The 14114-nt window shown below is 39.7% G+C and overlaps 1 protein-coding gene across 2 annotated transcripts; it reads left to right on the top strand.

Moving 5' to 3' along the window:
- The first annotated feature begins 3953 nt into the window (after positions 1-3953).
- Positions 3954-9776, top strand: LOC127645583 (E3 ubiquitin-protein ligase TRIM41-like). 2 transcript variants are annotated; one of them, XM_052129244.1, is made up of 6 exons: positions 3954-4735; positions 5082-5177; positions 5257-5490; positions 5753-5772; positions 5878-6005; positions 8745-9776. In XM_052129244.1, exons 1-6 carry the CDS (start codon positions 4145-4147, stop codon positions 9296-9298), a joined length of 1623 nt encoding a protein of 540 aa, XP_051985204.1. In that variant the 5' UTR covers positions 3954-4144; the 3' UTR covers positions 9299-9776. The 2 variants fall into 2 exon arrangements, with proteins under 2 accessions (XP_051985204.1, XP_051985205.1); XM_052129245.1 differs by lacking the exon at positions 8745-9776 and adding an exon at positions 8550-8737.
- The last annotated feature ends 4338 nt before the right edge of the window (positions 9777-14114 follow it).

The raw sequence follows: 14114 nt of genomic DNA on the forward strand, positions 1-14114 counted from the left end.
AGGGGTAGTGGCACGTAGTCATCCCTACCGATTACCCGAACACAAAAAAAAGTGATTCGGGAAGAATTAAAGGCCATGCTGGGGTAATAGAAGAATCTTACAGTGACTGGGCCAGCCAGTTTTGTTGGTTCCAAAGATTGATGGCTCGGTCCGGTTCTGTGTGGATTTTCGAAAAGTCAATGCGGTGTCAAAGTTTGATGCGTATCCGATGCCTCGAATTGATGAACTGCTCGATTGTTTTATTCGACACTGGATTTGACAAAAGGATATTGGCAGATCCCCTTAACTCCCCTGAAAAAACTGCATTTTCCACACCATTTAGCTTACACCAATTTGTCACCTTTCCTTTCGGTTTGCTTGGGGCCTCGGCTATGTTTCGGCAGCTGATGGACAGAATCCTCAGGCTGCATCTGCATCTACATCTGGATGACATAATTATTTACAGTAGTGCTGCATCTGAGGGCAGTCCTGAAGTCATTGAGGCAGCCGGGACTCACGGCAAACCCTAAGAAGTGTGCAATTGGACGGGTGGAAGTATGGAATCTTGGCTTCCACTTGGGTCATTGACAGGTGCGGCCCCAAATTGATAAGATCGCAGTGATTGCAGCATGCCTGAGACCTAAGACCAAAAAGGAGGTGAGACAGTTCCTGGGGCTGTCTGGCTATTATCAGAGATTTGTGCCTAATTATTTGACTGTCACCAGCCAGCTGACTGATCTTCCTAAAAAGGAGGGACCAGATCCGGTCCAGTGGACTGATCTGTGTCAGCAGGCATTCACACAAGTGAATGTTGGACTTTGTGGCGGGCCGTTGTTACACTCTCCTGACTTCATTCTACAATTTACTTTGCTGACTGACAATACGGACAGGGGGTTGGGAGCAGTACTGTCCCAGATGTTGGAGGGGGAGGAATGCCCTGTGCTGTACATTAGTCACAAGCACTTGATGAGAGACTAAGTAAAGCAAAATCGAGAAGGAGTGTTTCACCATCAAGTAGGCAGTCCTCACCCTCCAGTACTATCTGTTGGGACATGCTTTCACCCTCTGTTCAGACCACACCCTGCTCCAATAGCTCCAATTAATGAAGGATACCAACGCGCGGATCACCCGTTGGCATCTAGCTCTCCAGCCATATAAGTTCGAGGTGGACCATGTGGTGATGGGGGCTTGTCCGAGTGATGCCTGTGGAGAGCGAGGCCGAGAGAGTGATTATGGTAAGGGTTGACACCTGTGGTAAATCACCTTTAAAAGCTGTTTTGTGTTTGCAGTGAAAGCAGAGAGGGATTTAAAGGGCTATGCAGGCCGCCAGAGGAGAGAGAGTGCAACACAAAATCCTGACTGTGTGTGTGTTTGTCTACTAGAAAGTAGGAGCTTTGGGATACACTGGAGCATGTTAAAATAAATATTTAAACTGACCGTTCACCAGGCTCTGCTTATTCCTTCGTCCAAGAGACTTGTCACATCTTGGTAATAATTAAGCCCAGCATTTGACAAAATATAGGGAAATTAAGACCTGCCATTTGAGGTGAAAATGGTTATGGTCTATAAACTCTATTTTCAAAGTGTCTTTGTGCATTTGAACACATGCAAATTCTATTTGTCTTCCTTTGTGTTTCTTTTAAAGGCTGACTTTAACGTGAGCAATAGCATTCGGGAGCGGACTGTGAAGGAGCATATCATTGGTTGGACCTACTGAACGAATACCCCCTTTACTCAGCAAGTCGTTTGTGTCGTGAACGAACTGAATGTACTGGTAAACTCGTTCGCGACCTGGTCGATGACATGAACGAACCAGTCATCATGAATGCTGACAGGGTGAATGAGAGGAGGAGCTGTATGTCGTTCTTTAATATCGTCAGTCTCGTTCCAAAAGAAAAGGGACCAGATGAATTTTGAATAAAAGTGGGCGATGAACACATTACAATAACATACGGATGTTATTGAAACTCATAATTATATTTAGGCTAGTGTTGAAGTTTGTATTCATGCTGGCAGGATTATACATACAGTCATAAATACATACAAAAGTCTTATCAAGAATTTCACTACATGTCGTACTGTGTATGGTTATGTATGTGACAAATAAAACTTGAAACAGTATCAGTATTTACATCTCTATCATGATCTGGGTTCATATAGATCCTTCAAAGTTAAATTCAAGGACATTTCAAGTACATTTTTATTTGTTTTCAAGGACTATGCTCCAGATGTCATTAAAACTAATTCTTTATTTGTTCATTTTAAATACAAATATTTTATTAATTCAGTTAATTTATTTTTATAAAGCAAATGTCACAATGTTTTACATCTCATAATTTTTTATCTATAAAATACTTATTTTTAAATCCTCCAGTTACACTTGATTGTGATTGGCCCATTCTGTACAGCGCTGCCAAAAGTAACAGGTGTCACGTGACATTGCCGTCTACGCGCTGCCTGCTTCAGCACTGGTCTAGTGGTCTGTCGTTGTGTTTTTTCCGAAAATAAATAAAGTACATTAAATGTATTAAATTATTTAAGCAACGAATTTTACGATTGTCTATAATTCAATATTTTTTAAAAACCTCTTGGTAAAAATGGCTATTTTCAGGACTTCAATTTGAAAAATCCAAATTCAAATACTTAATGCACCTTGTGCGAACCCTGCAGGATGCATACAGCTTCATCTAAAAAGAATAAAAAAAACTAACTAAATAAAAAATCCTGATATCGCAGTTCCTCTCAAAACAGAGCTGAGCTGCCTAACAACTGTTACTAAGAGCGTGTTTACAACTAATCCAGGGTTGCCAGATACATCTCATATATTCACATAATATTTAAATGGTCTGCACTTAAAAAAAAGACTTATTTGATAAACATATTATGTCATAATAAAATATACAATTTGAATTAACAAAGACTTGTTTATTATCTAAACAACAAATTAAAGGTTACAAATACCCAACTAATTACAAAGGCTGGGGGTATTTCTAGACTGACTTATGCAGCAATGGCCTTGCATCTACCAGTAAAACTATCTGAATTTCATCGCCAGGCCTTTTTATGGACTTAAGTATTATATATGGAACAATAAGTATATATTATATAAACGCAAGTCGTTGTTTCTAAAACATTGGTTTGATAATGGCATCATATTGGTGGATCAGTTCTTTAATTTAAATGGTTTTCTTTTCACTTACATTGAGTTTTTGGCACAGTATAAAATTCCTGTAACTCCAGGGGACTGTGCAAAAGTTTTTGGTGCAATATCTCCTGAAATCTGTATGCTGTTTAGACATCAGAAAAGAAGTAACATTCAACAATGGTCCCCACCTACTATAGTAAGTTATATGTAGGAAAAATTCGTTTTTCCCTTAACTCACAAAACTGATCCACAAGAGCGTTATTTCAAAGAAACAATGTGTCTCTGAGCTTATATTTACTCATATTGGAATCGTTTGACAGACGTGTGGGAAAAGGTTTGGCTTATACCTAATCAATATTTAATTACAAACAAAGTTAAGGAGGTATCATTCAAAATTATACATAGAATTTACCCAGTGAAACATTACTTTGTAAAATTTAAAGGTGATATTGTTTTTAATTGCAATATTTTTATGTAAATCTGCATTAAGCCCCCCTAGTGTGCATCTATTTGTTACAATTATGTTGTATTTTCTTGTATACTCTAATTATTGTAACACTGTAGCCTACAATATTCAACACAACAGAATTCTTATCATATATTTAAAAATTATAATTTAAATATACAAGAAAACACATTAAACATATAACCTACAATAATGCGTATGTAATGTTGTTCTGAATATCTCATGCTATTGAATGACAAGCATTTATTTTCGCTTACTGTGATGAATGTCAGCGCTGAGAAAAGTAACAGATACCACGTGATAAGGGTCGCAGCAGTGGTCTGGACCGTTCTTTATAGCTGAATAATGACACTGAGAAACACCGACAGACAATGACTTCACAGTAAATACTCAACGAGAAAACAAAATGGAAGCGTGATTTTTGAGTTCTCTTAAGTGATCTATTAAAACATCCTCTTAACCCCGCCCAGAACAGCTGAACTTCAGGAAACAGTTTAATGTGTTTGAGACGCGTGTCGTCTTCTGTTGTGAGTTGATACTTTTATTCAGTTATCATGAGCTCTATAAGTCTGGATGAAGAGTTGATCTGCGCAGTGTGTCGTGATATATTTTCTGAACCGGTGACTTTACCCTGCGGTCATAATTACTGTGAGCAGTGTGTGAATAAGCTGAAGAGATCTCTGAGAGAAAGTGAAGATGATGAAGATGAAGAGCGCGTCCTAACACGCTATTACACATGCCCTCTGTGTCTGTCTCCGTGTGACTCCAGAGTGGAGCTGAAGAAAAACACGGTGCTCAACAACATCATTGAGAAATACCACAGTAAAAGAGACACAGGCATCGAGTGCAGTGTGTGTAAAGGTGAACAGAAACTGACTGCGGAGAAAATGTGTGTGAACTGTGAAGAGTATTACTGCACTTTACATGTGATGCCACATCTGGAGAATAACACACTACGTCAGCATGTGCTGGTGAATCCAGTGGCCAACTCCAGTAGACTGTGTAAGGAACATGGGAAAGAGCTGGAGTTATTCTGCAGGACTGATGGCACAGCTCTGTGTGTGTACTGTATGTTACCATCAGAGGCCAAACATCTGCAGGGACACAATGTGGTCAAACTGTCCGATTCACTGGACACTTTCAAGGTCACTCTAATGTTCCTCTAAAACCTTCTCATAGACAGTACAATGTAGTTCATATCCATTGATTTTACTCATGTTGAGCAGTTGTTTATGAAGCCCTTTAGATATGTCAAGACAAGTTCAGGCTCATACTTCATTAGTCATTATGCTGAATTATTTGGGATGCCAGTGAAATGTATTCTCCTCCCACAAGCTACAATATAAGCACTTATGAATGCCAAGACATAAAAGTCTAGCATAATTAGGTAGCATTTGATCATATATTTTATTGTTATTCTCTGGAATTCAACTTGAAAAGTTGGATCTTATTCAGTTTACAGATCACCTTTCAAAAATATAATTTACACAGGAGGACTGCCGAGTTAAACTGGACAACATCAAAGCAAATTTGTCTGAAGTTCAAGCTGGACTTTCTAAACTTGAGGAAAATTCATCAACCACTAAGGTAAGTTATGTTGAAGTAAAATATTGATTGCTATTTTTTTTTCTTTTTCTTGAATGCTTCAGTGATTATTTCCACACAGGAGGGTCTTGAGAATGAGCAGCGAGAGTGCACAGTGGTCTTGAACAGGATCCGACTGTTCTTGGACTTTGAAGAGAAAGCTCAGCAGAAGCGTTTCTCGGTGGATTTGATGCAGGATGGCCGGAGCATGAGACAGAAAGCAGAGAGACTGGACAGGTTGAGAAGTAGACTACTGCAGGCACAGGAAGCTCTGATTCAGGCCAGAAGCTTTCATGACCCTTTGATTGTACTGCAGGTGAGCAGCTAAAGCTGGTGTTTTGTTTTTGCTATGAATACATGGACAAAGACTCACAGTTGTAATGCAGTGGGAGGAAAAGACCAATAACTGACACTAATTACTCATTCCAAACTGAATTATTAACTTTTGTTTTTTTTTAAATAATATGTTATCATGGACTAATAATTAATTACAAATGTTTGTTACATTTAATGCTGCATGTTGTTACTTGTTGATTAAAGCTGAACTGTGAACGTAGATGTATTTTTTCCTTTTACAGACTATAAAAAATACAGACTGGTAAGCTGCTGTTTAACGTTCATAAATCACTTGCTATTTTCATTGTTTACACTTTGTTCAGTTTGATAGTTCCTGTGTTTTTTGTGTATGTGTTTTTTCTGGAAGGACTGATTTGTTTGATAAACAAGCTTGTGCAAATCAGATATCCGAGGCAATTGAGTGGAATAATGCAAAACCTACAGCTATGTCAAAAATCTCCTCTATGTTCCAGACCATCCGCAAGACATTTGCAGGTAGGATCCTTCTCCTTTTTTTTATTTATTTAAAGGAATGGTTCACAAAAAATTAGAATTATCTCATCATTTAGTCACCTTCATGCCATTTCAGATGTGTGTGACTTACTTACTTCTTCAGAACACAAATTATGATTTTTAGAAGAATATTTCAGCTCTGTAGGTCCTCACAATGCAAGTGAATGGGTGCCAAAATGTTGACGGTTTAAAAAGCACAAAGGCATCATAAAAGTAATCCATATGACTCCAGTGTTTTAATCCATATTTTCAGAATTTATGATAGGTGTGGGTGAGAAACATATCAATATTTAAGTAAAGTTGTACTTGTAATTATCCTCCCTGCCCAGTAGGGGGCGATATGCACCAAAAACACAAGAAGAAAAATGTAAAAGTGATCTGTTTCTCAACCACACCTATAATACCGCTTCTGAAGATATTGGTTGCATTTTAGAGCTTCAACATTTTGGCACCCATTCACTTGCATTGTATGGACCAAAAGAGCTGAGAAATGTTTCTAAAAATCTGAATTTGTGTTCAGCAGATGAAAGTAAGTCATACACAACTGGGAGTAAACGTTGAGAGAATTAAACATTTTGGGTGAACTATTCCTTTAATACTTAAAGTCACAATTTAGTTTAAGACTGGTTCCCTTTCAAGTAGGTCACTTTGATGCTGCCACAGTAGTTGACGCTATGGGAAAGTCCTCCCAGGAGTGACAATCTCTATTGGCAGGTGGTGCTTGATGCTCTGCCCCTTATGCACACATCATTACGGGCATATGAACTGGAGCACATTGCCATTTCATTAGAATGTTTCTCTTCAGGGTTGCGATAAAATCTCTTGTGCTCTGAACACACAACTTATCGCAAGATCATTTGGATTTGCGAACCTGAACAACGTTCTGAAAGCTGAAGATGCTCCCCTCTCCAGCTGGGTACTGTTTACAGTCATGCACAGCAATGTACTTCGAGTTGACTGCCTTGCAGCAATTTGTCCACCATCATGTTGGAGACTGTCCTCCACAGTAGTGGAAACCCTGCGACTAGCGAGAGCCAACTTCAAATAACCTTTCTTCTTAGGTCTTCCTTGACCTATCTGCTGCTTTTGACACAGTGGACCTCTTCTCCTGTCCAAACCCTCCAACCTGGGCATCACAGGAGCTGCACTTGGATGGTTTGAGTCTTACCTCACAGGCAGATCCTTCAAGATCTCCTGGAGAGGAGAGGTGTCCAAGTCACAGCAACTAGCCACTGGTCGGTATTTTCTGGTTACCAAGAAGGACTGTGGGCTGTGGCCCAAACAGGACTTGAAGTGCTTGAGCTGTACACTCACAAGTCTCTGTTCAAGATGGTTACTCAGAACTAGAACTCCACTGAGAAGGGATCTGCTCTAACAAGCTTGAGGCGCGATCTGGCCAGACCTGTGGAAACTTCCTGTTTGGCCAATTTGACACACATGGGTCATTGTAGCGTGTGCTCGACACTTTACTACAGGCCAGCGTACTCTCAACAAAGCGACTATATGCCCTAAAATTGTACATTTTTGCTGAGTGGTGTTCCTCCCACAGTTAGGACCCTGTGCGTTGCCCTGTGTTGATGGTGCTCCACTTTTAACAAGAGCATTTAGATGCATGGCTCTCTCCATCCACACTTAAAGCCATAGTAACAGGCCAGGACTCTTCGTGTGATCTGTCAGTGGGCAAAAACCCTTTGATCAGTAAGTTGCTGCAAGGTGTCTGGGACTTAGCACTGGTATTAAATGCCCTTATGGGTTCCACATTCAAGCCATCTGAGGTGGTAAGCAGGTGCATACTCTGAAGACTGTGCTGCTACGTACTTTGGATTCATTCAAATGTGTCCTTTAACTTCAGGTCTTATCTGTCAAAGTCTCTTGCTTAGAGTTTGGACTGGTTTTGTCGAAAGCCATTTCCAACCCTAGGGAAGGTTTTGGCCACTTCCTCCAGGGCTCAGGTTCTTACCTGGCAAGTGTTCTCTCCACCTCCATTTGAGTCAGATGAGGCACATAGACTGTACATGATCTGCCTTGTGAGGACACTATGCATGCGTATTGACAACACAAGTCAATTTAGGCTATCAGATCAGCGCTTTGTCTGCTTCGGAGTCCGTTCAAATGGTTTAGCCGTCTCCTCACTGTCTTTCTCTCTACCACTACCCGGAATGGCTAGTTCTGCCTTCTAACCATAAATGGTTATATAGTTTTTCCTCTCTCCCTATCTATTTTTCAGTTGGAAGGGGAGACTTTGTCAATGCTTCTTAACTACCCTATCGGCTGGTAGGCATTGCCTTTGAGTGAATCAGTAGAACGGTGTGACTGTAAACAATTTCCATTGCATAAACTACTGATGCAGCGTTGAAGTGACCAATTTGAAAGGGAACATGCTTGTTATGACCGTAACTTTGGTTCCCTAAAAGGAGGGAATGCGAAGTTGTATATGCTTGCAGCTCAACTAATATCTGGCTGTTAAGGGACAGAGAGGTGTCTTAACATCTGTCTGTCCTATATTAATGTGCACATCATTAACAGGCACCAGCTGCCAAAAGATTGGCATGATTCCAGAGGGCTTCAGAGATCTTCACTCCTGTGAGAAGTTTTGCATATTGTCAGTTACTGATGCCTCCTTTCAGAGAACCAAGATTAAATTCATAATAAAAATGCTTTCTGTATTCATGCTGCTTCTAGGAAGTTTTTCATTAAGGTGTGTCCTTGTTTAACTTCCAGGAGATAATATTGTGTTGAACCCTGCATCGGCACACCACAGGCTCAAGTTGAACCCTGAGCGCAACACAGTGTGGCTGACAGAGAATGGTGGGCTTTGTTCTGAAGAACTTTACTGTGTGATGGGTGAAGCTTCATTCTCCTGTGGTGTCCACCACTGGGAGGTGGATGTTGCTTCTGTCCACTCTTGGGCAGTTGGAGTGTCTTACAGTTGTCAGCAGGGCTCGGGTCTCTTTTGTGCTCTTGGTAGGAATGATCTGTCCTGGAGCTTACACTACAGCAGGAACCGCAGGCAGTTCTGTGCCCAGCATGACTGGCTTCAGTTCAGCTTCTCAGACTCTGTCACTGGCCTCCCCACCCGAGTGGGCGTTTTTCTGGATGTTGAAACTGGCTTCCTGTCCTTCTATGATGCCATTAGAATGAAGCATCTTTATACGTTTTATTGTAACCTCCAAGCTCCTGTGTATCCAGCTTTCTGTCTAAGTGTAGAGAACACAACAGAGGCTTTCCAGCGGATGAGGGTAATAAACCCCATGTCAGATCGAAGACTAATTTAAATGCATATAACAAATTGACAGCAGTACAAATATGTCATATAAAGACAGCATGAAGGTACTGTTACATAACTTACTGTTGGAAATGTGGGTATTTCTTCAGGCATAGAGGGTAAATATGACTACAGCACTTGCAATAAGTTGAAAAATGCATGGGATTTTGCTTGCACAACAAAGTTAATAAAGGTGGTTGAAATGTATTTCTGAATTTAAGTCATATTTGTAATGTGTCATAGTAAGCTGTTTGATTATATGAACAGGTTTTGTTTCTTTTGTTGGTGGCAATATTTAAAAGTATATGGAGAAGCTTTGTACAATGTTCTCCTGGTCAAAGTGTTCAAACAAATCTCTAGCTGCTTCTGGCTGCTTTTGTTACCTTCATACATTCCTGTTACTAGGCTGCGATCACACAGAAGTATGAAGTCCCTTCTTTAACCAAAAAACTATTAGGGGCAAAATTGTTTGGTGTGGTGAAAATTATGCGACAACTAGGGGACAGTCATAATAATAATATAAATATAAATAATTTCACACGTTGAATATTTAAATTATTTTGTTTATTTCAATCTTTGTTTATCATAGTTTTAAATAATTGTGTAATAATTTGTATTTTTAGAATGGATTTTCATCATGTAAAGAGAGTTCACCCAAAAATTAATTTTCTCATTTACTCACCCTCATGCCATCCCAGATGTGTATGACTTTCTTTAATCTGCTGAACTCAAATGAAGATTTTAAGAAGAATATCTCAGCTCTGTAGGTCCATACAATGCAAGTGAATGGGTAAAACGAAAAAAAAAAAAATTACTGAAAAAGTAATCCATAAAATGATGGATAATCCATTATATCAATGTCTGCAGAAGCTACAGTGCATCCGGAAAGTATTCACAGCGCTTCACTTTTTCCATATTTAGTTGTTACAGCCTTATTCCAAAATGGATTAAATTCATTATTTTCCTCAAAATTCTACAAACAATACCCCATAATGACAACGTGAAATCTTTGCAAATTTATTACAAATAAAAAGCGATCACATGTTCATAAGTATTCACAGCCTTTTGGCACCCACGACACTCAAAATTGAGCTCAGGTGCCTCCTGTTTCCACTGATCATCCATGAGATGTTTCTACAACTTGATTGGAGTCCACCTGTGGTAAATTCAGTTGATTGGACATGATTTGGAAAGGCACACACCTGTCTATATAAGGTCCCACAGTTTACAGTGCATGTCAGAGCACAAACCAAGCCATGAAGTCAAAAAAATTGTCTGTTGACCTCCGAGACAGGATTGTATCGAGGCACAGATCTGGGGAAGGGTACATAAAGATTTCTGCAGCATTGAAGGTCCCAATGAGCACAGTGGCCTCCATGATCCGTAAATTGAAGAAGTTTGGAACCACCAGGACTCTTCCTAGAGCTGGCCGCCCGGCCAAACTGAGCAATCGGGGGAGAAGGGCCTTAGTCAGGGAGGTGACCAAGAACCCGATGGTCACTCTGACAGAGCTCCAGCATTTCTCTGTGGAGAGAGGAGAACCTTCCAGAAGAACAACCATCTCTGCAGCACTCCACCAATCAGGCCTGAATGGTAGAGTGGCCAGACGGAAGTCCTGTAGGACTCTCCAGACCATGAGAAACAAAATTCTCTGGTCTGATGAAACAAAGATTGAACACTTTGTACAGTGAAGCATGGTGGTGGCAGCATCATGCTGTGGGGATGTTTTTCAGCGGCAGGAACTGGGAGACTAGTCAGGATCGAGGGAAAGATGAATGCAGCAATGTACAGAGATATCCTTGATGAAAACCTGCTCCAGAGCGCTCTGGACCTCAGACTGGGCGAAGGTTCATCTTCCAACAGGACAACGACCCTAAGCACACAGCCAAGATAACAAAGGAGTGGCTGTGGGACAACTCTGTGAATGTTCTTGAGTGGCCCAGCCAGAGCCCAGACTTGAACCTGATTGAACATCTCTGGAGAAATCTGAAAATGGCTGTGCACCGACGCTCCCCATCCAACCTGATGGAGCTTGATAGGCCCTGCAAAGAAGAATGGGAGAAAATGCCCAAAAATAGGTGTGCCAAGCTTGTAGCATCATACACAAAAAGACTTGAGGCTGTAATTGGTGCCAAATGTGCTTCAACAAAGTATTGAGCAAAGGCTGTGAATACTTATGTACATGTGATTTATTTTTTAATACATTTGCAAAGATTTCAAAACTTCTTTCACATTGTCATTATGGGGTATTGTTTGTAGAATTTTGAGGAAAATAATGAATTGAATCCATTTTGGAATAAGGCTGTAACTTAACAAAATGTGGAAAAAGTGAAGCGCTGTGAATATTTTCTGGATGCACTGTATACGGTAGGTGTGGGTGAGAGACAAATCAGTTTTTGGTGATTCACATTCTTCATGCATCCACACTCACCCACTGTTTTTCCTCTACAAAACACAAATGAAGATTTTTAGAAGAGTATAAGTGAATGGTGCAAAAAGCACAAAGGCAGCATAAAACTAATCCACAAGACTCCAGTGGTTAAAACCGTTTTAGAAATTATATGAAACAGATCAATATTTAAGTCCTTTTTTTATCTCCACTTTCACTTAAATGAGAAGAGAATTTTCATTTTTGGGTGAAAGACAATTCTTTTGTATTTTTGTATTGAATTTATGGCTGAAATTGGGGGTCATACAGAATTACCCTACAGTTTGTTCACCCTCGGTCACATAAAGTAGTTTGGACAGAAGGAGGCACTGCAGACCTGCATAAACCATTTCAAGACTTCTCTCCAGTGGAAATAAACATATTGTACATAGGACATATGATTGATGTTCTCTATTTTTTTTGACACCAGAGGAGAAATGAATTGAAGTAAGTTTTTGTCTTATCACCAATCATGTTTATAGCATTTGACATATTTGAAACTGCATGATGGTTTAGCATATTTTTCACAATAAGAGCATCAGAAATTATTGTTATTTGGGTAGTGAAGGAGACTATAATGTAGACTGAAGATTCATTTGAGCCAACATGAAACACTGTTTAGTTTCAAGTCATTTATATTAGTATGGTGCTTTTCAAAATATGCCTTTAGTACCAAAGAGTTGCAGAGGAAGTTATTGTAGAAATTATAATATGAAGTGACATGAGTTATTAGGCAAGACTCACTTGAATCTGTTACTGACAATGTTTTATAACTTAAATAACTTTTTGTTTGAAGCTATGTTTAAATTCACTCCCTATAAGTGCCACATGGGGCAGTTTTCAGCTGTTAGAAATTTTAAGGAACTGTTCAATTTCTTAATGAATAGGTTCAGTTCTGGTATACAAACATTTACAGTTTATAAAATATGCATTCCTCTTCACTTTATTACAGCCTGTACATCTAAAAACAACTCAGTTCATAACTCTCTTTTGGCGCCCCTCCGTGGACATTACACCTGAAAAATGGAGCTCATACATGCCCATATGACCAACAACAGTTACAGCTTTGGCCACTGGGGCAGTGGTTCATATTTCGGTAATCACAGGCTGAGTTCAGCAATTTCCGATTTCACTGTGAGAATGTTACTGCCCCCTAGTTGACAAACAAGATAAAAACTTGAGTTTAAAGGTGCAGTATGTAAGATTCAGAAATCCTTGTTTTTAATGACACCTATGGTCCTTAAGTGAACTGCAGCCAGCTACCTGTTACTCATGCTCACACTCGATTGGGACACGAGCATCGGACAAAACAATTACATAACGTACAAAGAGTCTGAATGGGATTCATCGGCATCGTGATGACAGATGAGGTACAGAAATTTAAATTACACAGTTATGATTGTTTTACTACAAACTTTGAGACTGTATATTATATTTGACTCTCCAGTGCTGGAACAGGGCTAAAACAAAGTGTGGAGATAGGTCTGACTTTGCGAGACTGTAGTTTGAAGTAATCAATTTACTTTGCATGATACATTGACTGCATTTATACGATAGCCTATGTCGGCGTTAGCTAGCTAGCCAGCTTTATAATAGCTGCTAGCTGAATTTGGTGGACTTCACATTCTAAATATGTTGACACAATTCAGTATTGATGTGATTCCATCACAAACGTCATTTTGATATATCGATTCGCTATTGTTTTACAATAATAGAATGTATATATTTTCTGTATAGCCAAGTGACATTACAGTAATGAATGGAGCTTTTTGCATTTTCTTGAACATTGTCTAGCATTCATTTCATGTGTTGTTGTAGTTTACCTTGCTGAATAATTACAGATTAACATTGTTTATGTCAGTTACTGTGCAAGCAAGATCAAGTTAGCTAACATTACACAGATCAAGCCTTATGGCACTATATTTCACATGCTTTGCAGTTATGAAAGCTTATATCTGTCCAATTAGAAGAACGTCAATTCAGGCTCTGTTTTGATCCCCAAATCCGAAGGTCCCTCTAGGAATCAAATGCCCTGCCGATGTTCACTCTAGTTTTCATTCGACCACGATAACGTTTCCACTTAACCAGACGGGATTCAGAAGATACCTTTTTTTTTTTTGGCTTACTCCGTGTTAGTGTAGGATTTGGTGTTGTTCTGGGAGCCGGACGTTTGCTGGATTCCATCTCTAAGATAATGTTACATAGTGTTGCTGTTTGTTGTCACTGTTGAATAGCGAAAGAGAAGCTATTACTGTCAGAGGCAAGGCTCTCAGGAGCACGCACAAACGTCACATCCTTTGGATTTTCCCGGCAAAAGTGACCCGCTCCCTTCCCATGAAAATCAGTCTACAGGCTTTAATAGGCAACCTAGGAAGTCCGGGAAGGGCTCATTTTTTAA

Source organism: Xyrauchen texanus, chromosome 6 (genome assembly GCF_025860055.1).
Source record: "Xyrauchen texanus isolate HMW12.3.18 chromosome 6, RBS_HiC_50CHRs, whole genome shotgun sequence".
NCBI lineage: Eukaryota > Metazoa > Chordata > Actinopteri > Cypriniformes > Catostomidae > Xyrauchen > Xyrauchen texanus.